At 40.4% G+C, this 24,708-nt stretch overlaps 1 protein-coding gene across 7 annotated transcripts in view; it reads right to left on the reverse strand.

Annotated features, from left to right (window-relative positions):
- The window catches only part of ANO5 (anoctamin 5), a 93,692-nt gene that overhangs the window by 62,085 nt on the left and 6,899 nt on the right, over positions 1–24,708 (reverse strand). For 4 of the 7 annotated variants that reach the window (XM_074955186.1, XM_074955190.1, XM_074955189.1 and 1 more), the window contains exon 2: positions 4,595–4,665. In XM_074955186.1, coding sequence (XP_074811287.1) covers positions 4,595–4,665 — 71 coding nt within the window. Of the gene's footprint in view, positions 1–4,594; positions 4,666–7,702; positions 7,748–24,708 lie in introns of all 7 variants that reach the window. The other 3 variants (XM_074955183.1, XM_074955188.1, XM_074955184.1) reach the window with 1 other exon arrangement.

Below are 24,708 nucleotides of genomic sequence, written 5' to 3' on the forward strand. Positions count from 1 at the left end.
CATTTGCATTCACACATTTTTCATCTCCTCCATGATCAGCTGTCAACATGGGTTTCAGGCCCCATACTACCCTTCATTTGGCTTCTGCAGCTGCTTTGTTTTAATAAAATCTTGACTTTAAAAAAAAATCAGAGATAAAGAAACAGTAGAGAACAAAGATGAAACAAAGTAGGATGAAGCCAACAACTCAGTGTAGTCAGTACGGTTGCCAACTGTCTAATCACACAAACCCAAACGCTCTTGCCCCGCCCCCTGCCCGGCCCCGCCCCTTCTCCAAGGCCTCGGCCTACTCACTCCATCCCCCTCCCTCCCTCGCTCACTCTCCCCCACCCTCAATCACTTTCACCAGGCTGGGGCAGGGGGTTGGGGTGTGGAAATACGTGTGGACTCTGGGCTGGGGGGGTGCGCCGAAGGGTTCGGAGTGTGGGAGGGGGCTACGGGCTGAGCCTGGGGCAGGGAGTTGGGGTGCAAGCTCTGAGAGGGAGTCTGCGTACTGGAGAGGGCTCAGGGCTGGGGCAGGGGATTGGGGTGCAGGAGGGGGCTCTGGGCTGGAGCCAAGGGGTTTGGAGTGTGGGAGGAGGCTCAGGGCTGGGGCACAGGTGCGAGGTCTGGAAGGGAGTTAGGGTGCAGGAGGGGTTTCTGACCTGGGGCAGGGAGTTCGGAGTGAGGGCTCCAGCCGGGCAGCACTTACCTCGGGTAGCTCCCAGCCGGTGATGCAGCAGGGCTAAGGCAGGCTCCCTGCCTGTCCTGGCTCCACGCTGCTCCCAGAAGTGGCTGGCATGTCTGGCCCCTAGGCAGAGGCATGGCCAGGTGGTTCTGCATGGTGCGCACTGCCAGCACCTGGAACTGCGGCCAATGGGCACTGGGGGCAGGGGCAGCTTGTGGCACCCCCTGCGTCTCCTTTAGGGGCCACAGGAATGTGACTGCTGCTTCCAGGAGTGGCATGGGGTCAGGACAGGCAGGGAGCCTGCCTTAGCCCCGCTGCATCGCTGGACTTCCAGTGCCTAAAATCTCCCGGTTTGGCTTGAGTAGCCTCTGGGAGATAGGGCCTGATTCCGAGAAACTCCCGGGTCGTTAGAAACACACACGTATAATTTAAAAGACCTTCTCATCAAGCTGGGGACCTGAGTCTGCTCTCATGGTACGCTGGTGTAAACCATGAATAATTTCACTGACATTACTGGAGTTCAGAAGTGTCAAACTGGTCAGAGAGCTGAAATACCTTCTCCTCATATACTTAATGTGCAAGATCTTTTGCATAGATCTTGTCACATGTCTGTGCACGTTACCTTGGCTCTGTCACTATACAAACAATAACAACAGGAAGAAATATGAATGGGGTTTTCAAAACCAATCAGAACTGGCTCACACTGAAGTTAAAGATAAAATTTCCATTGACTTCAGTGGCAGCAGAATTAGCCCAATGCTGAGTGCTTTAGAAATCTGACCTTATATGTTTTCTGTACTCAATATATACACAGTATTCCTCTAGCAATGTTTCTCTGATGCATTTGGTAGAATTGTAGGGGAAAAAAATTACAATTACAATTTTTTTAAAAAAATTTCCAGTTTTTGAAACTGATCTGATTTCACACTTACAAAAAGTGGCATTTTGCGTTTTTTCTACTTGGAAATACGTCTGTCTAAAATGGGAAAAGGTAAAAGTAATGCTCCAGACACTCAACTGGTGTAAATTGTGTAGCATCATTATCTACAATGGAACTATAGCAGTTTAAACCAGCTGATGATCTGGTTTAGTAAGAGATGATGGTGCTGAGAGCCTTTCATGATGGAAATTTTAATTTCACAAAAACTTCACAAAAGACAAAATTTCTTAGACACAAAATCACGCAAAATGATGAACATTTTGGAGCATAAATTTGCAAAAAAATTTCTCATCATTTTCACACAGCTCTAACAGGTTCACCACCTGATTTATGTGAGTAATGCTATTGCCTTCTACGGTGGTGAGGAACTTTAAAAAAACCAACAAACCAAAAAATGCTATGTTCAAGTAACATTAATCCCTTAATTGAATCTACAGTAGCAGATAGACAAAGATTAGACTAAAGCTCCATCTGTAAACTACCCAAGTATACGTATTGTTCAGCTACCACAGAGGTCAAAGAACTGTGGTTGATTTGATTTCCCCTGTGCTACAATACCTGAATTGGGCATTAATTTAAAAATTCCATTTCAACTTCCCTTCTAACCCAAAAAATTCTGACTGTTTTTCTTTTGTGCCCTTTTCTCCTCTATTTCTGAAGTGAAAGAATTGGAAAGCAATGAAGTCAGTGATTCTCTACTGCCTCACAATTTGCGTCATCAATTGCAGGTGTGAAAAGTGATGTAAAATTGGAATGGTAGCATTTTACATTCACTTTCCACCATCTTTGCACTCACCTAAGTGATGAGATAGGATAAAATGCATAAGAAAATCAGGCTCATTATAACTTAAATCAGCCCTGTTTGTCACTTGAGTGCTTCAGAGTTATTTATGTGTATCTTGGAGAGTTAAGGATAATCGAGGTAAGATCCCCTGAGCATCTGCCAAGCAGTCTGTTTACAAAGATTAACGTTGGACATGACTGGTAGGCAGGGTTATAGTCTAATCCATGCTATGATTGCATCCAGTCTCAGATGACAGAACCATAGAAAGCAATTTGAAACACTGTCCTCCCTGCTGCAGCTATTTACAAGAATCCCTTTCCTTTCCTCCCCAATCAGCTGTTTTCTGACAACTGCTAAGATCTTCTTCTCCCATTGCACTGAAGGCATCCTGAGAGATTCATGGAATTTAGTGCCTGTCATTTGAAAGCTACTGGTCTGAATTTAAGAAGGGGCACGTTCTGCACAATATCAAACCCACATAAACACTGTGAATTAGAAAGTTCCACTCAAATGTTACTGAGCTTGCATCCTGCTTGGGAGAGACTGAGAAAAGAAGCAAATTAGACAAGACTACCCCACCCCACCACCCAGTGAAATGAGAGGGGAAGAAATAGGGAAGTAATGCCAAAATAGGTCACAAATGCAGGGAAACTGGAAAAATAAGAACAGAATGGGTAAGAAAGAAAAAATAAATATTGTAGATTTTTGTTGCCAGATAAGCTTCTGAGTGGGTTTGTGGTTTTTTTTTGAGCTGTTTATATTTTTGTTTTGTGTTTTTAATTAAATCATCATTTAATAAAAGTACTGGTACAAATTACAGGGGGAAAATCACTCCATATGAATGCAACCCCCCCAAAAAACAAACAAATAAACGACATTATCTTTCCATAAGAAAACATAAAATCCTAACCGCTCATCTTGATGACTGACCAAAAACAAGCCCATAGGTTACTCTTCCACAGTGAGCATGGTTGGTCATGCTGTCCCTGAAATGTGCACCTCTGTTCCCTTCCAAACAAAACAGACAGCCCAAGGGGAGTGATGTTTTGATCAAAGCTGATAGGTCTAATGTAAGGAGTATGCTGTCTTCTCATTTCTCCTTTAATGTTATGATTTAATTCCTTTCTCTAAACCTCTTTGCATTGTGCCTTTAAGTGGGACCATTAATATTTTCCTATTGTAACAATTTTTGAGGGACCAGTGCAAAGAAAATGGAAGCAATTCTGTGTAAGCCTTTTAGTGATAAGAACAGAGAAGTTTCACCACCGAAGTGGTTCAATAGTAGTAGCAAAAGGCCTACCGAAGTTTGAAGGATATGGTTTCAGCTTAGTGGCTCATAACAAGCGTGTGAATACATTCCTAGGGCACATATTTCTGTTGCTGTGACACCTGAAACTCTTGGGGGATTAGATGTCCCAAGCATCCCCTAAAAATCATTAAACCATTACAAAAAATGAATGTCATCTTCAATATTGTCTTTTTAGATTTTTTTTTAAACCTGAATTAAAAAATAGCGAACATGCCCTTCCTCCTCCTTAAGTAAACAATGTACTGTATATACTTAGAAATGAGATACTGTTAACTTTGTTAAACCAATTATACCTTTTGTTATTTCATTATATGGAACTGTACACCATTATACTAAGCAGATGGGCTCACATGTCCAAATTAGACAATTTCCTTTATCCTTTTCATAACCAAGTTCAACATCTGCCTCTCAAATAATTCCTAGGGCAGAGAAAAAGACAAAGGCGTATTTGCATTCAACAGGCTAATATCATAAGGTTTTGTAACATAAAGCAATGTGCTGTGCTTATATAGAAGCATTTGTGTTTTCCCAATTGCCAAGGCACTGCACTGTGATTTCAGATTGGTATTGGAAATACTTTCAGCCCAAATTGCTTGCCATATTTTTAATGTTGATATATTGTAACACTCTTTTGCAAGATTCAATACATAATCATGCTACGTACAGGGACAATATTAAGGTAGGATTTGCTCATCACAAAACCAGTGAAGGAAGAAGCTGTTGCATAGATAATATTATTAGTGTTTATATCAGGATTGACAAACTAATGTCAATACATTTAAAGGCAGACTATTAATCAAGATTAATTCCATCTCCCAAAGCGGTGCTCCCTTTACTGTCTACAACTGATGTACACAAACTTGAAAAGTGAATGGCACATACCCTGTATCTTACCTCAGAATTGCTTGGAAGTTCTGATTCTGTGTTTGAAATAGTTTCACACAGAGGTCCATTGCTATCTTCCCCTAAAGAGCGCAGGGAAAAAAAAATCACATGAAAATATATATTTCCCATTTAAAACCTTTTTATATTTGAAAGTGTAAGTGAAGCAAAAATTCAATGCATCAAGCTAGAAATACTAATTTTACATTAAAAAAAAAATCAAAAGCCAAAGCTGGGAAATAGTTGTACTTCTCAACAACAACCAGAAACTACCCTCACAAATGATTCCTGTAGCCTCCGAGACAAAATACTCCAAGTGTTGTGCTCAAGTTCCACTACCTCATTGTAACCTTGCAGTCACAGAAATAAATTTAACTCTGATAAATGAATGTCAGAAATCTCAGAAGATAAAATCCATTCTTGCATGGAACGTCTGATAGGATCATATCTATAAAGGTCACATATTGGGAACCTTGCTGCCTGAGTTCTGAAAATTCAATTTTCCATGAGGATCTTGGCTAGAAATTGAAATTGGCCTGTCATTGTTGGGGAATCAGTGGAGTATAGCTCTGAAACTTCACAAGAGGTCTTTGTGAATCACAGATGCCTGTGTAATGGAGATATGGCGGCAGACTCAGGACAGGTAACTACAGCTCAGATTACCAAACTCTTTGTCGTTTAAAGAAAAAGTAAAAGGGACTTCATGGTGTTACTTTGACAGCAGCACTGATCGCTAGCATTACCTACCACATGTATACTCAGCCCACAATACTACTGCTTGGTGTTGATATCACTGTCATCTATTGCACCCACACCTGTGCTTGAACTGTAATACCAGAATGACTGACTGCCTCTCCTTGCTAGATGCTCTGCAAGGGCAGAGTTAATAAATATCACGATGGAGCTAGGGTTTATATTGGCCCTAACTCTAATGAGGAGGCCGTGGATTCTGTCCCTGTTTGAGTTTTTTTCTTTTATTAATGTTTAAAAGTTTAAACGTCAACTTTTTTATTATATTCAGGTTTCATTCTAAAAAAAAATAATAAAATACATTTTATAGGATTTCCTTGTATTAAGAAAAAAAATTAAATATTGAAAAATTGTGTGTGTTCCACATTCTGCTACTATGAAACTGTATAGTCATATAGCTAAACAAGTATTCACTATAGGGTTGAAGTGTCAATTCAGCATTTCACTTTTACAAAGAGGCATTCATGCACAAGGTTAACAAGACAGTTTGTTTTTGGCTGTCCATGGAAAAATATGCCTTTAAAAGAAACAAGAGAAATAAGAGAATTATTTGATCCACACATTGGGGCATTTATAGAGAGGGAAGATCATCATCATTTCCCTCCATTGCCAAGAACATAGATGTGCACAGGGTCTGATTTTCAGAGGTGCTGAGCTCTTGTAGCTCCCATTCATTTGAATTTAGCTGTGGGGGCTTAGCACATCTAAAATCAAGCCTATGCAGTTTACCAGAAGCGCTTGAAGAAATACCACAGACAAACATATATTGCACTGAGTTGCTCGACAAGACGGAATGACAATTCACATCAAGTGCTGCATTATCAGCCTTTTTCCTTTCCACAAATTGTTGCAAACCTCAGTGTTGGTTTATTTGTATATTTTTTTCCTCACTAGTATAAACTAAGTAACAAATCTATTACACTTCTAGTGCCTGCAAATGTATCCATATCTGATGCCAAAATCTCATCTGGCACTCATCTGGTTTTCTCCAAAAGTTATGATAAGCAATTCAGAGTAAAAATAAATTCTTTACTTTATCTTTAAGAGCAAACTTAATGCTCTTAAAGTAATATGTGTCCATTTAAGCTTGTTTCTAAAATACATTCTTTATATTTTCACCATCTAAGGTGAGGAGATACTAAACAACGGACACATTAATTTACTATCACATCCAGAAGCTTCCCCATAAAACATTATCTGAGACTTGGTCTACACTTAACATTTAGCTCAATATAGCTATGTCAGGCAAGGGTGTGAAAAATCCATATGCCAACCTACGCCCAGTGTAGATGCAGATATATCAATGGAAGAATGCTTCCACTGACCGAGTCACTGTCATTCAGGGAGGTGCTGTTCCCACAGTGTTGGTGCAAGCTCTGTCTATACGATGCAGTTATGCCAGCACAGTTAAATTTGTAGTTAGATATCTGCACAATTTGCACATACAAATTTTGTTTGTGTACCCATATTTGGAGAGCTGCACATGTACGTTTTTTGATGCAAATTTACAGGCCAGTGTTAAGGCATCCTTGAAAATTCGGCTCAGGAGTAATAAGATTATTTTCTTCCTTTCATATCCCACTATCCCCTAGGTACCAGTTGGAGGACCAGACAAAACTGTGCTCTTCTCAAAATAGAGATTCATAATCCCCATGGTGAATATTTGTTTCAAAACAATAACACTAGATTTTCAGAAGTACAGACAAGGAAAAAGGCTTCAGCGCTGACCTTTTAATTCAGTACATCTTCAGCCCAGCACAAATACTTAACACACAACAGAAAACAGACCTGCATTTAACATGAGAGGCATGTCACAAAAAAGAACATTTGACTGCTTGATAGTTGTTGATAACAAGTAATTAGTATTCTTATACTTGTCCCATTTATTTGAAAAGCAAAGCTGTTCATGTCACAAAATACCTAAAGAGAAAGCTGGAACTTTAGACAATGACAGTCTGGGATGAAAGCCTTACAATTTTTAATCATGTTGTATTATCACGAATGTAGAGTTGGAGAGTTTAATGCTAAATTCAAAGGAAACTATAACTCAGAGTTTAATGTAGCTGATTACATATGCTGGGAGTGAAAAGAGCTCTATCTGTTTTTGGCAGCATTTGTATTTAAACAAAAGTGTCTTTCCTTAATAGTATTAATAAGGACAATCTCTATTTCCAATCAAGAATTTACATTAGAATGTATGAGGTACATGTTATAAATTTAACATGGTTCCATCAATCTCACTGAGCTATGATCTGGTTTTATGAAATATCTATGACACAACTGATCTAAATTCCAAATGTCAACAAAGAGAGAAACTGAAAGATGACACACACAAAAGAGAACAAGGCATATTGCTGGTTAGTACAATACCTGCTGACCTTGATGGCTTGAACTTGGTGAGAACTGCGATATTATCTTTAAGGGAAAAAACATTACAATAAGAACCAAAAGCCTGAAAGTCACATCCATTTTATATCATGATACAGTTAGTACAGACCTGTCCTGTTGCAGCAGACAAAGCTGCCATAACCAGAACAAGCCATTAGAGATAAAGGGTTAACAGCTGAGCAAACAGCATGGTTTTTATAAGACTACCTCCTAAAAGAAAAATCTCTAGTGCACATTTTTGTCCTTCACCCTCTTACACAAGTATCTTATTCAGCAGCCTAAAACAGCATGACAGCCACACGGCAAGAAAAGGACAGTCACATCTACAGTAAACATTACTTCCGCTTGCCAAAGATGACAAAAAAGAATGCATTTTCCCACACATACAGAGTACAAAAACAGCAGAGGCCCTGTTTTGCTGTTCAACATTCGATTGTCTAATAAAGGTAAACAGAGATCTAAAATGACTTCAGATTCAAAGGAGTATGCAATGAACACATCTATTGGAAAATAAATAGACTGATTCACCTTACAATGCAGAATTCAAGCAAATAAATTGCTGTCAGCCTCTGCAATGGCTCAAGCAGTTAGGAAATAATCACAGGATAAACTACATCTATCGAAGTACACACTAGAAAGATAAGGACACTTTTCCACATTTAAATATTAGTAAATGTTATTGCCGTTCCATAGTCAACAACATGGGGTTTCTGAAAGAAATGACTTCCCACTGCAATTTTTCAAAAGCACCTGAGCGATTTAGGACCCTACATCCCATTGTAAGTCAACAAGACTTATGAAAACGGGACGTAGACACTTGAAAATTTTACCCCTTAATCACTATACCTCCTCCCGCCCTCCCATGGCCAAAGCTGTCACTTTGGTTGTACAAGCAGCCATTGCTTGCAGAAGGTAATAGTAGAAATGTATTGCCAACCAAATCCCAGGGCGTATTTCATTATCTGTATGTATGCACACCCATAGAATTACAGGTACTTTCCATTTCAATTTACAGATGAGCAAACTGTGTAGAGAGGTAAATGACTGCCCTACGCCTACTAAGAAAGAGATACTCAAAACCAGGATTAAGATGCAAGAGCTCCTGATTCCCAGTCCTGTGCTCAGACCTCATCAACCTCTAGCAAAAATAACATATGGAAATAATAATATAGGTAAGCCTTGGGACTACCGTCAAGGTAGGCTACCTTTTATACCTGTTAAAGTTAACAGTTAGTTAACTGTCCCTTCAAATTAGCAAAAAACTGCTGGATAAAACGTTAGTCTAGCTGCCATATTGCTTTGTGAAAGTTTTGGGTTTGGGGAAAAACACAGAAGTACGTGCACACAATATCTGTCACCCCAGATGCTATCCACTGGACGATCTACTGCAATATCTTGTCTCTGGTCATAATCAGTGTGACAGGTTCGGTCACAGAGACCCCCTTGAGACTGACACCTGACGTGCTGAGATTAACTCTGAGCCCGTTTTCACTGCCAGCTTGGGACTCCGGAACCCTGTCTTGTTGAGCCAGACACACAAGCCTCCTGCAACACAGACCCAGGTCTGGTCCATGCCCCCAAAGACTTTAACCAAAAACTGCTCAGCATGTCACCTATCTCCAGCACCCAGACACTCAGTTCCCAATGGGATCCAAGCCCCAAATAAATCCATTTTATTCTGGATAACGTGTATACAGGGTAAACTCATAAACTGTCTGCCCTCTATAACACTGATAGAGAGATATGCACAGCTGTTTGGTCCCCCAGATATTAATCACTTACTCTGGGTTTACTAATAAGCAAAAGTGATTTTATTAAGTATAAAAAGTAGGATTTAAGTGGTTTCAAGTAATAACAGGCAGAACAAAGTAAGTTACCAAGCAAAATAAAACAAAACAAGCAAGTCTCAGCCTAATACATTAAGAAACTGATTACAGATAAAATCTCACCCTCAGAGATGTTCCAATAAGCTTCTTTCACAAACTAGACTCCCTCCTAGTCTGGGCCTAATCCTTTCCCCTGGTACAGTCCTTGTTAGTTCCAGCTCAGGTGGTAACTTGGGGATTTCTCATGACCAGCAGCCTCCTTTGTTCTGTTCCACCACCTTTTATATCTTTGGCACAATACGGGAATCCTTTGTCTCTCTCTAGGTTCCCACCCCTCCTTCTAAATGGAAAAGCACCAGGTTTAAGATGGATTCCAGGATCATGTGACATGTTCACATGTTCTGTGAGACTTCATTACTCACTGGCTGGAAGGAAGGCTTACAAGTAAACAGAGCCATTTACAACCAATTGTCCTAGTCAATGGGAGCCATCAAGCTTCCAAACCACCATTAATGGCTCACAGTTTGCATAATTACAATAGGACTTCAGTGTTATACTTCATATTTCTAGCTTCAGATACAAAAATCATACATACATACAAATAGGATGAACACACTCAGTAGATTATAAGCTTTGTAATGATACCTTACAAGAGACCTTTTGTATAAAAAGCATATTCCAGTTACAATATATTCACACTCTTAAGCATATTTCCATAAAACACATGGAGTGCAATGTCACAATCAGTACTTGATGTTTCAGAGGAAAGGGAAACATAATGTACCTAGGATGAAATAATTGCTTTGTACAACACTCCCTAGCCATCATCATGCTCAACTAGTGAGACAGAACGTTATCCTAGAAGGTCTCTAAGGTAACAGCCTTACCAAATCCTACTCATTGTTCTAGTATCATGGCCTGTTCTGACACAAAAAGTAAATTAAAATTCACATCATGATAACTTACTGAGTCAATGAATTATTTATCAATAGTTTGTCTTCTGTGCACTAAGGAGCACAGTGGAACCTGTGCCAAACTTCCGAGTGAGTCATGGTTTGACTCATTTCTATCTTTGACCCAGGCGTCTGATTCAGTATTGTCACTCAAAAAGAGAGGCATGCCCAACAAACATTGCTCAGGTTTAAGGTCACCAGAAAAACATTAACATAAATGTTTATAGGAAACCCAGATGCACAGAGATCATTCAATAAATGTTTACTCCACAATTCTGAGTACTGAGAGAGAGAGAGAACAAAAAAACATTACTGGCTAATACAAAGATATAATGAAATGGCCACAAATCAAAAGAACACTGACAACCAGTCAGAGCCCCAATATGGACCTTCCTTTCAAGAGGGTCAATCAAATGTAGCATCCTTTTATTATAAATATCTTTAAAAATACTATAGGGATAGACTGTGACTTTGAGTATTTGCCTGCAAAAGAACACCCTGGGCCCCCTTTCATAGGCTACCTGGACTTTGGGTCCAGGTGCATAGCAGGTAGGTCACCCCGGACCTCTAGAGCAGGTGGGCTGGGAGAGGTGGCTCTCTGACTCCATTCAGCATGCTGACCAGCACACTTAAGTTAATGTGGGGAGTGTTGCAACTTGCTGCTTGCATAAGCAATAAATTACTATCTGAATCTCTGCAAGGGAGAAGCAAAGAGTGAACTGTGCCTCTGAAGCATGTCTCTGAGACACAATGCCTCCTTGGATTACTCCTAACTGGTGATTTACACACATTCAGAGCTGTGCCTAAATACACAATCTATTTCTTAGTAGATTTAAAAAACATTGTTTGAGTTCTTAGTGATGTCAACATGATTTATAATGTTTGTCTTGCTGCACATAGAGCCAAGCTTACCTTGGTACAGCTTCACTGAAATCAATAGAGTTATGGATGAATTTAGCCCTTTAACTTAAGCACGTGTCCCCCAACTCAATTTCACATGCACACACAGAAACTGAGGTACTGGATCTACTCTCCTTAAGTAAATTTTTTATAAATCATACTGTTCAGCCCTAAAAGCTACTGCACATCCCCTGTATCAGCAATCATTATATTCTTGAAAAGCTGGACCAATTTTCAAACGAATACATACACAAAACACAGACAGAGCCAGTAGCACAGCCTCCCTTAAAGATACGATTAAGAAGCTAGCACATCTGAACTGACACTTATAAATAATCTATAATTAATAGATAATAATTTATTGCTAATCAGGTTTTCTCTCTCCCTCTTTCTAGGGATTGCAGAGATGTCCAGTTAACACAGCAATTAAAAATAATATAGCCTCATATAAAGGGCCCTTGTATCAAAAGAACTGAATTGCTACCATATAATACATTAATATTGTACGTAAATAAGCTACAAGAAAATGTTATGTTTCTAAATCAGCAGAAATATAAACAAAGTGTAAGGAAGGAACGGAAATCACCTCTTATGTTCCTTATGTGAATTCATGATAACATAGTTGATGCAAAACCTCTCTTAGCTAGAGATACCTGTTTTCCTGAGCAGCTAGGAATAAGATGCTGCTACAGACATTTACATTGGTACCGCTATTATGTAATGCAATATTAGTACTGTACTGTGTGTCCCATCTCTAAAAACCAAGCCCAAATTAACCTTAAATATACTCGCTCTCTACAGTGAATGCGGGGTAAATTCTGCTCTCACATCAGTGTAAATCCAGAGTAACTCCATTAGCAGCCGCAGCAGGAGGCATCCCAGATGACTCAGGAAGAAGCCTTGAGGGTGAACATGCTGGAGGAGGAGCTGTGCCTCCCTTTTAAAGGGTGTAGCCAGTGTTATCTGCTGCACTGACACTTTCATTTACAAAAAGTGCTTTATTTTTAAACTTCGCGACAAACAAGTTGAATTGTTCCAAAGAACAAAGTGTTACTCACGTAGAAGAAACAAAACTTACAAGAATGATAGTGTAACAAGGCATCAACATACCGGAGACAGAGGCATTATTCCCAGTACTAACAAAATCTCATTTGTCATTTTAGAAAGAATGCCAAGGGCAGCTCCAACATGTTAAATTGATGCAATCCAGAACAATATGTCAGAAAGAAAAAGTCTATCATTGTGCAATGTCTTTGATCTCCTACACAGCACAGGTCAAATTTTAAAATCCTTACTCGGTTTTTAGTCAATCTTTATTCAGGAAAAATTCCCATTGCAATAAATGGGAATTTTAGCACAGACCTTGGATTTGACCCTTTGTGTCTCTCTTTCAAAGGATTATAAAGCTTCCCTTTGGTATAAAAGGCATCAGCTTTGGAAAAGGTCTGTTTTTTGCAAAAACCCACAAACAAGGGTCTAGTGGCACATTACTTAAATGGTATTTTAATGTGGTGGTGTTGGCAACTCTTTTCAACATCAACCCGTATTTGAATAGCTAGCAGTGCTGGGAGTTCTTTCCAATGTGAGCTATAATAAAATATCATTCCATACATATTATATGTCACAGGTATCATCAGCTGATCATACTGCAAAATGATACACATCTACATTGATCAATGACAGTTCCAAAAAGGAATATTCTTAATTGTGGTATTGGACATAGGGAGAACCTATAGTATTTTTAAACTGCTAGACATTTAGGGGGTATTTTAAATAAAGGGGAAACAAGATGCTGAAGAAGCCTCCCAAGGGTGGAGTGGCAAAATACCAAACTCTGGAATTCCTGAAAACCGATCTAATTGTGCATTTCAGCTGTAACAAGTACTATGCACTTGTTTTCACTGTAGTGTACTGTTTACATCTTCTATACCCTCAGGGCCAGATGTTTCCATTACTATGTGGCTGCACAAGAAGATGAAAATGCTCTGGATACCTGCTTAACTTGCACACATAGAGATGTGCCAAGGACCACCCCAGTCTTTATATTCAAGAGAAGAGATTCTGCATGAGCATGCAGCCATGATGTACTGCATACTATAAAGTCCACTGAAATCACTGGAGTTATATTGGTGTAAAATTGAACTAACACAGTGGTTAATTTTATTATTATTTATTATTTGTATTAAATTGGTATATCATAGAATATATCAGGGTTGGAAGGGACCCCAGAAGGTCATCTAGTCCAACCCCCTGCTCGAAGCAGGACCAATTCCCAGTTAAATCATCCCAGCCAGGGCTTTGTCAAGCCTGACCTTAAAAACCTCTAAGGAAGGAGATTCTACCACCTCCCTAGGTAACGCATTCCAGTGTTTCACCACCCTCTTAGTGAAAAAGTTTTTCCTAATATCCAATCTAAACCTCCCCCATTGCAACTTGAGACCATTACTCCTCGTTCTGTCATCTGCCACCATTGAGAACAGTCTAGAGCCATCCTCTTTGGAACCCCCTTTCAGGTAGTTGAAAGCAGCTATCAAATCCCCCCTCATTCTTCTCTTCCGCAGACTAAACAATCCCAGCTCCCTCAGCCTCTCTTCATAAGTCATGTGCTCTAGACCCCTAATCATTTTTGTTGCCCTTCGCTGGACTCTCTCCAATTTATCCACATCCTTCTTGTAGTGTGGGGCCCAAAACTGGACACAGTACTCCAGATGAGGCCTCACCAGTGTCGAATAGAGGGGAACGATCACGTCCCTCGATCTGCTCGCTATGCCCCTACTTATACATCCCAAAATGCCATTGGCCTTCTTGGCAACAAGGGCACACTGTTGACTCATATCCAGCTTCTCGTCCACTGTCACCCCTAGGTCCTTTTCTGCAGAACTGCTGCCTAGCCATTCGGTCCCTAGTCTGTAGCGGTGCATTGGATTCTTCCATCCTAAGTGCAGGACCCTGCACTTATCCTTATTGAACCTCATCAGATTTCTTTTGGCCCAATCCTCCAATTTGTCTAGGTCCTTCTGTATCCTATCCCTCCCCTCCAGCGTATCTACCACTCCTCCCAGTTTAGTATCATCCGCAAATTTGCTGAGAGTGCAATCCACACCATCCTCCAGATCATTTATGAAGATATTGAACAAAACCGGCCCCAGGACCGACCCCTGGGGCACACCACTTGACACCGGCTGCCAACTAGACATGGAGCCATTGATCACTACCCGTTGAGCCCGACAATCTAGCCAGCTTTCTACCCACCTTATAGTGCATTCATCCAGCCCATACTTCCTTAACTTGCTGACAAGAATACTGTGGGAGACCGTGTCAAAAGCTTTGCTAAAGTCAAGAAACAATACATCCACTGCTTTCCCTTCATCCACAGAACCAGTAATCTCATCATAAAAGGCGATTAGATTAGTCAGGCATGACCTTCCCTTGGTGAACCCATGCTGATTGTTCCTGATCACTTTCCTCTCATGTAAGTGCTTCAGGATTGATTCTTTGAGGACCTGCTCCATGATTTTTCCAGGGACTGAGGTGAGGCTGACTGGCCTGTAGTTCCCAGGATCCTCCTCCTTCCCTTTTTTAAAGATTGGCACTACATTAGCCTTTTTCCAGTCATCCGGGACTTCCCCCGTTCGCCACGAGTTTTCAAAGATAATGGCCAAGGGCTCTGCAATCACAGCCGCCAATTCCTTCAGCACTCTCGGATGCAACTCGTCCGGCCCCATGGACTTGTGCACGTCCAGCTTTTCTAAATAGTCCCTAACCACCTCTATCTCCACAGAGGGCTGGCCATCTCTTCCCCATTCTGTGATGCCCAGAATATAGTGGTCTCAACCTGGTGGGGGACCCTATGCACTAGCTACTGTACAGACAGAGTAAGTAACAGTCACTGCCCCAAAAAGCTGACAGTCTTGAAGACTGTAACAGCTGGGTGTAATGAATAAGCAGAGTGAATGGGATAACAATAATAATAAAATGGTTTACACAGACTAGGTGTGTGTACAATTTGTAGATGTAATAAGATGATCAGAAGCAGTAAAGGCAAAACCAGGCCCTAGATTTACTGTTCACTAGACAAGTTTTTTGAATTTCATTCCATTTCGACATTGGAATTCAACTGGTCAGTTTCACATTATATTTGTTATTTTCCTCACTTTTTGGTTCTCAGGCTCAAGTTTGGTGATCTATTCCATTTCTTTTACCCGACCTCTACAGAAATATGAGTAAAATACAGGACCTATGGAAGTCATTGCAAGTTTTGTCACTGACTTCAGTGGCCCAGGATTTCACCTTCTATGCTTATAATCAAAGCAGCCATAACAAAAACAGAACACCAGAAAATTGTTTTTGTTGTTTTGTTTTGTTTGTTTGGGACTTTTTTTAAAAACAGTCTCTTTAAAACCTTCCGATTTCTATTTGGTTTTGTGAACTCCCAATTTGGAAAGCTCATGTTTTTTGCCCAAGATACTATAACAGAGATGGGATAACTTTTTGGGAACTGGCACTAGATCCCAGATCATCACAGAAAGAAATGTTTCCCATCAATCAGTAAGATGATTTGGGCAATGGACCATGGTCCTCAGAGCTTACAGTATCTGATATAAGCATTAGTCTTTAAAACGAAGTGAAGTGAGCACAGACATTCAACTTGACAATGGCCTCGAAAATGGATATTTACTATACACGTGTCTATTACAGTTTTTACTTGTCAGCATGATACATTTACAGAACACTACAAATTTGCCAACTTCAGGCTCTCCAATATCCTAACTCATAGTTAAGAAAACCTCTTTGAATAGCAAATTATAGGGCACTCTATAGTTTGAGGACAGACTGTAGAAAAATTAAAAGCCTGACTATGATATATTTAGATGTGCTGCCTGCATATATGTGCCCCACCTACAGTTTTCATGGCTTGATGGTGTTCTGCTCTCTTGCCAAGTATTTGATAATGCTGAAGTTTCACAGTTATCCCTATAACCTTGCTGAGAAGGCCACGTCATCTCCTGAGATTCCGTTATAAAACTGCACCACACCTAAAAAGATTCTTGCTTCTTAACAGAACGTGCTTGGAAGCTTTTAATTAGTCACGGATACCCAAGAGGGTATACAAAAAGGTTCTGACCATAATCAAGAACTCCACGCAGAATAATCAGTTCTTAAAATACCAGTTCTGGTAAATTAATGAAGTTTTGATATTACATGGTTATGTTCATGAGTAACCCGTACGTTCCTTTAAAATGTCTGTTTTCAAACTGAAGCCTGAAATGATCAGCATTTACACCAGCAAGATAATATGTGACTGCTGCTCTGGCTGAGAAAATACTATAATTAGTTCCTTACCCTACATTTATTCTTCATCTATAGATCTGAATGTTACTGTTGCATTACAAATGTAAAAACAAACATTCCAAGGGTTGCACAATAAGGTCCAGATTACAACTGGGTAAAAGGGCACCAGCAGACCGTTCCTCCCTGCTTACTTACTAGGGGCCAGCAACAATCAGTGGGAAGTACAAGCACTCCACTAGGATAGCACTGACAGTGGTACATGGATCCCCACAGGAGGAGGGATAGGATGAAACCAGGCACAGAATCTACAACCAGAATCTAACCCTAATATAACTCAGTGTGAAAATGAACTCAATGGCCCAAATTTTGCTCTCAGTGACAATCAGGATCCAGACACCCCAAAGCGAGAACAGAAGGTGGAAAGTCCCTGGCGGGCCGGGCCAGTTTGATTACCTGCCACATCCGCAGGTTCGGCCGATCGCGGCTCCCACTGGCCGCGCTTCACTGTGACCAGCCAACGGGGGCTGCAGGAAATGGCGCGGGCCGAGGGACGTACTGGCCGCCGCTTCCCGCAGCCCCCATTGGCCGGGCACAGTGAACCGCGGCCAGTGGGAGCCGCGATCAGCCGAACCTGCGGATGCGGCAGGTAAACAAACCGGCCGGCCCCGCCAGGGGCTTTCCCTGAACAAGCAGCGTCCCAAGTTTGGGAAACACTGCAATAGGGCAATGAAGCAATCAGGCAAGGAGAGGCTACCTTCCAAGGGTAAGGAACAGCTTCCATACCAGGAGAGACTAAAAAGATTAGAGCTGTTCAGTTTAGAAAAGAGAGGACTAAGGGGGAATATGACAGAGGTCTATAAAATCATGAATTGTATGGAAAAAGTGAATAGAGAAGTGTTATTTACCCTTTCACACAATAAAAAACCAGGAGTCACCTGATGAAATTAATACAAACAAAAGGAAGTAATTTTTCACACAACACAAACAAACCTGTTGAACTCATTGCCCAGGGATCTTGTAATGACCAAAATATAACTGGGCTCAAAAAAGAACTAGATAAGTTCATGGAGGATAGGTCCATCGATGGCTATTAGCCAAGATGGCCAGCAATGCAACCCTGTGCTCAGGGTGACTGCCAGAAGCCAGGAGCAGAAGGCGGAGTTGGATCACTCCATAATTACCCTGTTTTGTGCACTCTCCCTGAAGCTCTGGTACAAGCCACTGTCACAGACAGATACCAGACAAGATGGACCATTGTCTGACCCCAGTATGGTAGCTCTTGTGTTCTTTACCAGATGAAACTGACTCAAAGCACCTAGCTATTGTACAGCTCAAGAAAAAGCAACAAGAAAGCATCAAAGCACATGGGAAGAGCTTGAAACTGAAAAGAAAACCGCAGTCTTTGAAAACTAAGCATGGAGGGAGTTTTCCCCTTTGAATATTTACAGTGACTGAAGAGGAAAAAAACTGCAAACTATTTTAAAATGGAAGTAGTTTTGTTAGGATATAGATACTCAGGCCTGTCTGTAAAGAATTTAGGTGTATTCTTATCACTTGGCTAGTTAGAGGTATAAAAGAAAGAATCAAAATCACTGTCTGCCAGTGTAAGGTCCTTCTCTTACTGTGACAGTCTGAGGCCCTGTTCTTAGGCTAAGGCCTTTGGCTAAGCGACAGAGGCAGCCATAAGCTGGGAAGTGAACGGTCACATCCTCACATTCCAAACTAGTCACATTGAAATCAGGTGCTATTGGGCTGTTAGGAATACAATCCTGTCCTGATAGTGCCTATCACCTCCAGAGAAAGGGAAGTGCCTGGAAGATGTAAAAGGAAACTTAGTTTGATAGCATCCTGTCTGGCAAGAACTCACTTATCAATACTGGGATGTGAAATCCTCACTTCTGTATTGTTTTGTCATTATAGTTCCCACTTTGCTATTGTTTATTGGCATGGTCTCTGTCTGGTTCTGTGATTGTTTCTGTCTGCTGTATAATTAATTTTGCTGGGTGTAAACTAATTAAGGTGATGGGATATAATTGGTTAGCTAATCATGTTACAATATGTTAGGACTGGTTAGTTAAATTTCAGTAGAATGATTGGTTAAGGTATAGCTAAGAATATTACTATATAAATTAGGGGCAAACAGGAAGTAAGTTGGGATTTGAAAATAAGGAAAAAGGAACTTGTATTTAAGCTTGCTGGAAGTTCACCCCAATAAACATCGAATTGTTTGCACCTTCGGACTTCGGGTATTGTTGCTCTCTGTTCATGCGAGAAGGACCAGGGAAGGAAGCGGGTGAAAGAATAAGCTCTCTAACAAGTTTGAACTGAAAATTATCTAGAAACCAAGGGACAGCCTCTGGGAGTGAAACTGTCTGTTGAATACTGGATCCCCCCTATAGCTAGGGGGTTTTGCTGGGAAACTTTTTAAAAGCAATAGGTAACTTATATTAGAAAAAGGATTTTATCTAACATGGAAGTGTAAAGTCATTATGTTTATTTTCTGTGTAACTTGTGTATGCTTGTTTTCTTATTATTTCATCTTTGAGTGTGTTTTTTTCTATTAAATAAATGTTTGTTTATTTAGACGACAAGCAGGTCTCTGGTGTGAAAACTGTGTGTACTGTGTATGCCCAAGTGAACAGTAACTGGTGGATTGGTTTCTTACCTTCGGCGTGACAAACCACCTGGGAACGGTCCAAGTGTTTGATAATTAAGAACTTGGTGAGGATGGATCTGGAAACACACAGGACTGGAAGGGCTGTTGGTGTCACCCTGCAAAGAGTAACTAGGCTGATGAAAGCCAGGGTGAAACCTTATGCTTATGGGCTGGCTACTTGTGGCAGGGATCTGAACCATAGCCACATGGCACAAAGACACCCTGAAGCTACAGAGTAGGTGGTGACAGAGCTCCTGACCAGTCTGGACGATCCCCAAAACATCACAGTCATCCCAATGTAAATCCAGAATAACTCCACCGAAGTCACTGAAGTTAGACTGGATTACACCAATGTAAAAGAGAGCAGAATTTGCTCCTAAATGGGCAGGCTCAGGCACCACCCAGGGCACTTCATCTTGGGAGTGAGAGGAGGTGTTTCTGCCACCCGCTCTTGAGAAACACACACACCTGCAGGGTTACCTCCCAAAACTTATATAAAAGCCAGCCCCATCCATCTTAGGTATTTTGCAGCATCTCTGCCCATGATATCTAAATACCCACATTACAAGCAGCAACACCACAACTGGCACTAACCTGAACCCTTTGCTAGCAGTTTCGGCAGAGACCCACAACTGAGACGGGGATACGGTCACTGGAGTACTTTCTCACCCCTCCAGGTCGTTCAGTGCCGGAGCTATGCAAGGAAGTTCAAGCTGTGACTGCTCACATTAAGCCTGTTCTGTGGATTCTGACAATCACTGGATTTAAAAAATTTATTTGAGCATCCGTTGAAGTGAGCTGTAGCTCACGAAAGCTTATGCTCAAATAAATTTGTTAGTCTCTAAGGTGCCACAAGTACCCCTTTTCTTATAGCAGGAAAAGAAAGCTTTCCAGGGAAGCTTAGGAGAGACTCTCAACAAACAGGGAAGGGACTGGGCACCTCAGAGAGAAAGTAAAGAGGTGAGGTAGGAAGTGGCCTAGGGAAAACCTCAACATGAGTCAAGAAGCTGACCCTAGCAGTGCAGTACAGGACCTTAGGCTGGAACCTACAGTAGAGAATTGGACTAGATTCCCCTACCAGCCCTGAGAATGGGGTGTACAAACCTGTCACAATGGTTGCTGAGCCCAGCAAGGAGGCTGTAGGTTGAATGGAGGGCTCTCTGACGAACAGTCCCAGAGAGGCAGCAGTGCTTCTATATCCTTGGAAATTTCTCCAAATCTGGGATTTTTTTAACAGCACGTGCCCTACAGTTTCCCAATTTGCCCTGCAATTTCCCAAGGTGAAACATCTTACTCCCAAATTCCCAGATTTGGGGAAATTTCCCAGGATATAGAAGCACTAGCTAGTGCCAAAAAATTCCCAGAGTCTGGGAATATTTCGCCAGATTTGGGAAATTTTTAGGAGTAGGTTGGGAAAAGTTGGCATCACGATATAGAAGCACTGAGAGGCAGAAGGATTTTTGTTTCTGTTAAAAACAGTTTTGGATTTTCAGTTTGGACAGCTGACCTAGGAAGGGTAGACTAAAGACTATGACCTAGCCAGAGCAGCTGAGCTGCTGAATGAGTTTCCAGATATAGGAAGTGCCACAGCACTGGAGTGACTTCAGCTAGGAAGTGCTAGCCCAGTGAGGAGCTACCATGCCTAGCCATGAGAGGGGTGCCTACTGGTAAGTAGACTTGGTTTAGGTCAGTCTATCATTTATTAAACCTTGGTGATATGAGAGAGTTAATTTGGACAAGCCTCAAAGCTTTTTGGAAGCAAGTATTGACAACTACAGTGTATTATGGTCAAAACTGTCCGTACTCCATTACCTTAATATAAGCTATATGATAACATTAAGTTTAATATTTAACTTTGTTCAAATGCATGTGTATGTCAATAAGACACCTTTTCAATTAAATACACTAAAACTAGTATTTTAAACATCTATTTTAAAGATTTTAGGATATTAATGACTGCTGATACTGTAAAGTGCCAAAAATTAAGAGTGCTACTGTAGTATGTTGAATTCATCTAATAGCATTCAAGTCCTGATTGACACTAAAACATTACCCATTGCTGATATAAAGTTGACAATGTGTGTGGCTGAACTGGTGCTGAACACAGTTTAACTGCAACTGTAGATCAGGACTTCCCTTGTTCACCTCTGGTTCAGAAAACTACGGTTAAAATCTGTCCCCATAACTTTCTGAAATACATCATCAGGGTAATTTTCCTGGTGTAGAACTGGCAAACAAAATAGTTTTTTTCTATGACCAATGTTTAACCAGCTGTAGACTTTTACAAATCTATCACAAATGGTTGCATATCACTGGGAGTATAGTACACCTAGTAATAAGTCCTTAACCAGTATTTTAAAAACTAAGTTTCCATCCATCTTAGATATTATCCTTGACACACATTGTTGACCTTTTTGCATATTACTGCCTTACAGTGAAAAACAAATTTGACATTCCAAAGGTGAGATCTTGTTATAATTGCAACAAATATCCAAACAATACAAGATGATTTTTTTCTTCCGTCCCTACATGCATACACAGGTACAACTGAGAATATCTAATTAGCTTTATCTAGGGCATTAGTGTGCGATGCAATGAAGCCTACCCGACAATCACATCACTCCTTTAATTCAGTCTCTTGATAATAAAACAGTTAGTACCAATGTTCATTGAATTGCTATTTATCTCAAACAACATAAATCTGTAGAGAAAGCTGTTGTGTGTCAGAGATAATGTTACTGTTACATACCTTTATTTAACAATGATCAGAACCACTTGCAACTCCTTAGAAGGCTCATTACTTTTGTGAATATCTTTTATTAAAGTATCTTGGGTTGTTAACTAAATATTTGACATTTTAGTATAATTTTTAAAAGCATTTTTGGTAGTTATCATTCCTTAGGATAATATCCAATCAACTGAATAAGAGTACATTGCAAGCTGCCTCATCTAGACACGTGACACTGGCCTTCCATTTTAAGTAGCAGCTGTTCAATATTGCAAGAAGTGCAAACTTTATACAGTAAGAACAGCCAAGAATGTCTGATGGATGAAATACGCTCATTTAGAAAAGCTTATCTCAGTGCTTAATCTTATCTCCGGGGCAACAGCAACAAACCTCTCATGCTCCAGTTCAACATCTTGTAGTTAAGGAGTGTTGACTAAAGCCAACTAGTCTGCATTTACAGTGCTTTTCAGACTTTATTTCTAAAGTATTTAAATTTTTTAGTAGTATAAAAAGATTTGCTCAGAGGAATGTAGAGGCAGCTGCACCCTAGTAAGTCAGAAAGGATTTTTTTCCCCCTTTAGCTACATGATGTATTCTTGGCACCTCTGCAGCTGTGGATGGCTCAAATTGAAATGAAAATGCCATGATTCTGCTGTGTGAGGGGAGCTAAATAGCAGAAGCCACAGAAGGAAATTCAACACTCCTCTGCAACTCTTTGTGGGTGAAATTCACTGCTATTCAAAAAGCCCTGGCCAATGTGTCACTTCTAAACTGAGGAGTCAAGGGGCCATAAGTGGTGGAACGGCTTTGTGCGGGACAATCAACAGCACTGCATTTGGGGAAGACTGTGAATTAACCAGTGAACTGTGTGTGCAAACTGTGTGGATGTGATAGCCACAAATGCCAAAACTGATGGCTTACATTACATAATGAAGTACTTTAGTATGAAGATTATGTTGCTAATGCAGATGTGTACTGTACTGGTATTCTGCCCTGGAGCATGCTGCTGTTTGCTAAACCAGATAAGAATTGAAAAGTGCTGGGGACACGATGCATTTTTCTCTAGATTAACAGGATTTATAGAATAGAATCATAAGTGATACAATATGGATGTGGCATACTATGATTTACATGTATTGGTAAACAAATTGCTTAACAATTTTGGCTTCTAAACTCAAAGTGCACTTTGATTTAACTACTTTATTTCTATTATAGTTCTCTAAGTCTTTAGCTAGACTGCAAAAGACAACTGCATATGATACCATCTTGCACTACAAATCTCAAAACAGATTTTCAAATGGTGTAATTTGGTCTAGTTCTATGGAAGCCAATGGAGCTACACAGACTTACTTCCAAGTAACTATACCAATTTACGGCAGGTAAAACTCCAGCCCTAAATGTTTACAATGGCTTCGGTTTTTTAAACAACACACGAGTCGCTTTTCAGCACTGTGGAGCGACGGGCACATCGGATGTACTGTATGTATATGAGTCAGCTGCATAGCTCAGTCTATATTTGGTAAGAGTAAGCTGCAGAAAAGATTCCCCACCCTTTTCTCTGGAGGAAGCTGCCACTTGAGTGTTCATTAGCCACTGAACTAACTGCTTTACTTCAGTGTTGTATTACAGACCTCTAAGGGTTTAATGTGAAAGTTTAGACCCAGATTGGCTGGGGAGCCTTCAAAGTATGTAACAGCAAACCTTTCAAACCTCTGGAAATTCTCATCACACGCCCATACCCTCATGTCCCACCACACACATGCGAAAACACTCTCCTTCTGAAAATGTTCTCTAATATATTTTCTCCAGCTTGATGTGTATTCAGATTCCCCCCAACAGGAGTGTCAACAATACAACACCATCAATACGACTTTATTTTGTACAAGCTGACAGCATTCCACCCTTCAGCTTTACTTAGATATCTGTATCAGTCACTCTAACCTTAAAGTGTTATTTAAATGGTAGAAATCTCACAAGAAAGGCTGGTGGCTGATGGAAAAGTCAAATGTGAATTTTATTTTTTTATTTTTTTCTCCTCTGCTCACTGGTCCATAACTAATTACTAGAGGGTTTGAAAAATCCACACCTCAGGGCAAGTAAGAAGCTATCCTGGACTAGCAAGGGGACTAATGCTATTGACCTCTGCAGCACCTGAGCTTTCATTTTTTTTTTTTTAAGAGTTTCTAGCCTTTATGGTTGCAAAGATAACCATCCAGATTTGAATCACTTGCACACCAAAACAGACAGCTCCAATGTGTTTCTGCTGCTGCTGCTTGGTCTCATTAATTTTAACTGCTGCACTTCTGAACTCCCTGCTTTGAATGAATGAACTGTCCACAAGCAGAACATATTTTATATAGATTTCTTCATTATTAGAAATTGTGCAATTAATGTTGTTTTGCTGATTCTTCATAGCAAATATACAATTATTCAATATTCAGAAATCACTATTCAACCTAACTCACATAGTGTTGTTTCTGTTCCCTCATTGGATGACTTAATGTTTGCAAAGTATACTTCTGCATCCCTTCAAGACAAATTCCTTTTCATTACAATTTTTTTTCTTGATTAAACAAATGTTGTCTAGGGGTCCATAATTTGCTTTCAGACAACATTCATCCAAACAAAATTTT

This window comes from Natator depressus, chromosome 6 (genome assembly GCF_965152275.1).
Source record: "Natator depressus isolate rNatDep1 chromosome 6, rNatDep2.hap1, whole genome shotgun sequence".
Classification (NCBI taxonomy): domain Eukaryota; kingdom Metazoa; phylum Chordata; order Testudines; family Cheloniidae; genus Natator; species Natator depressus.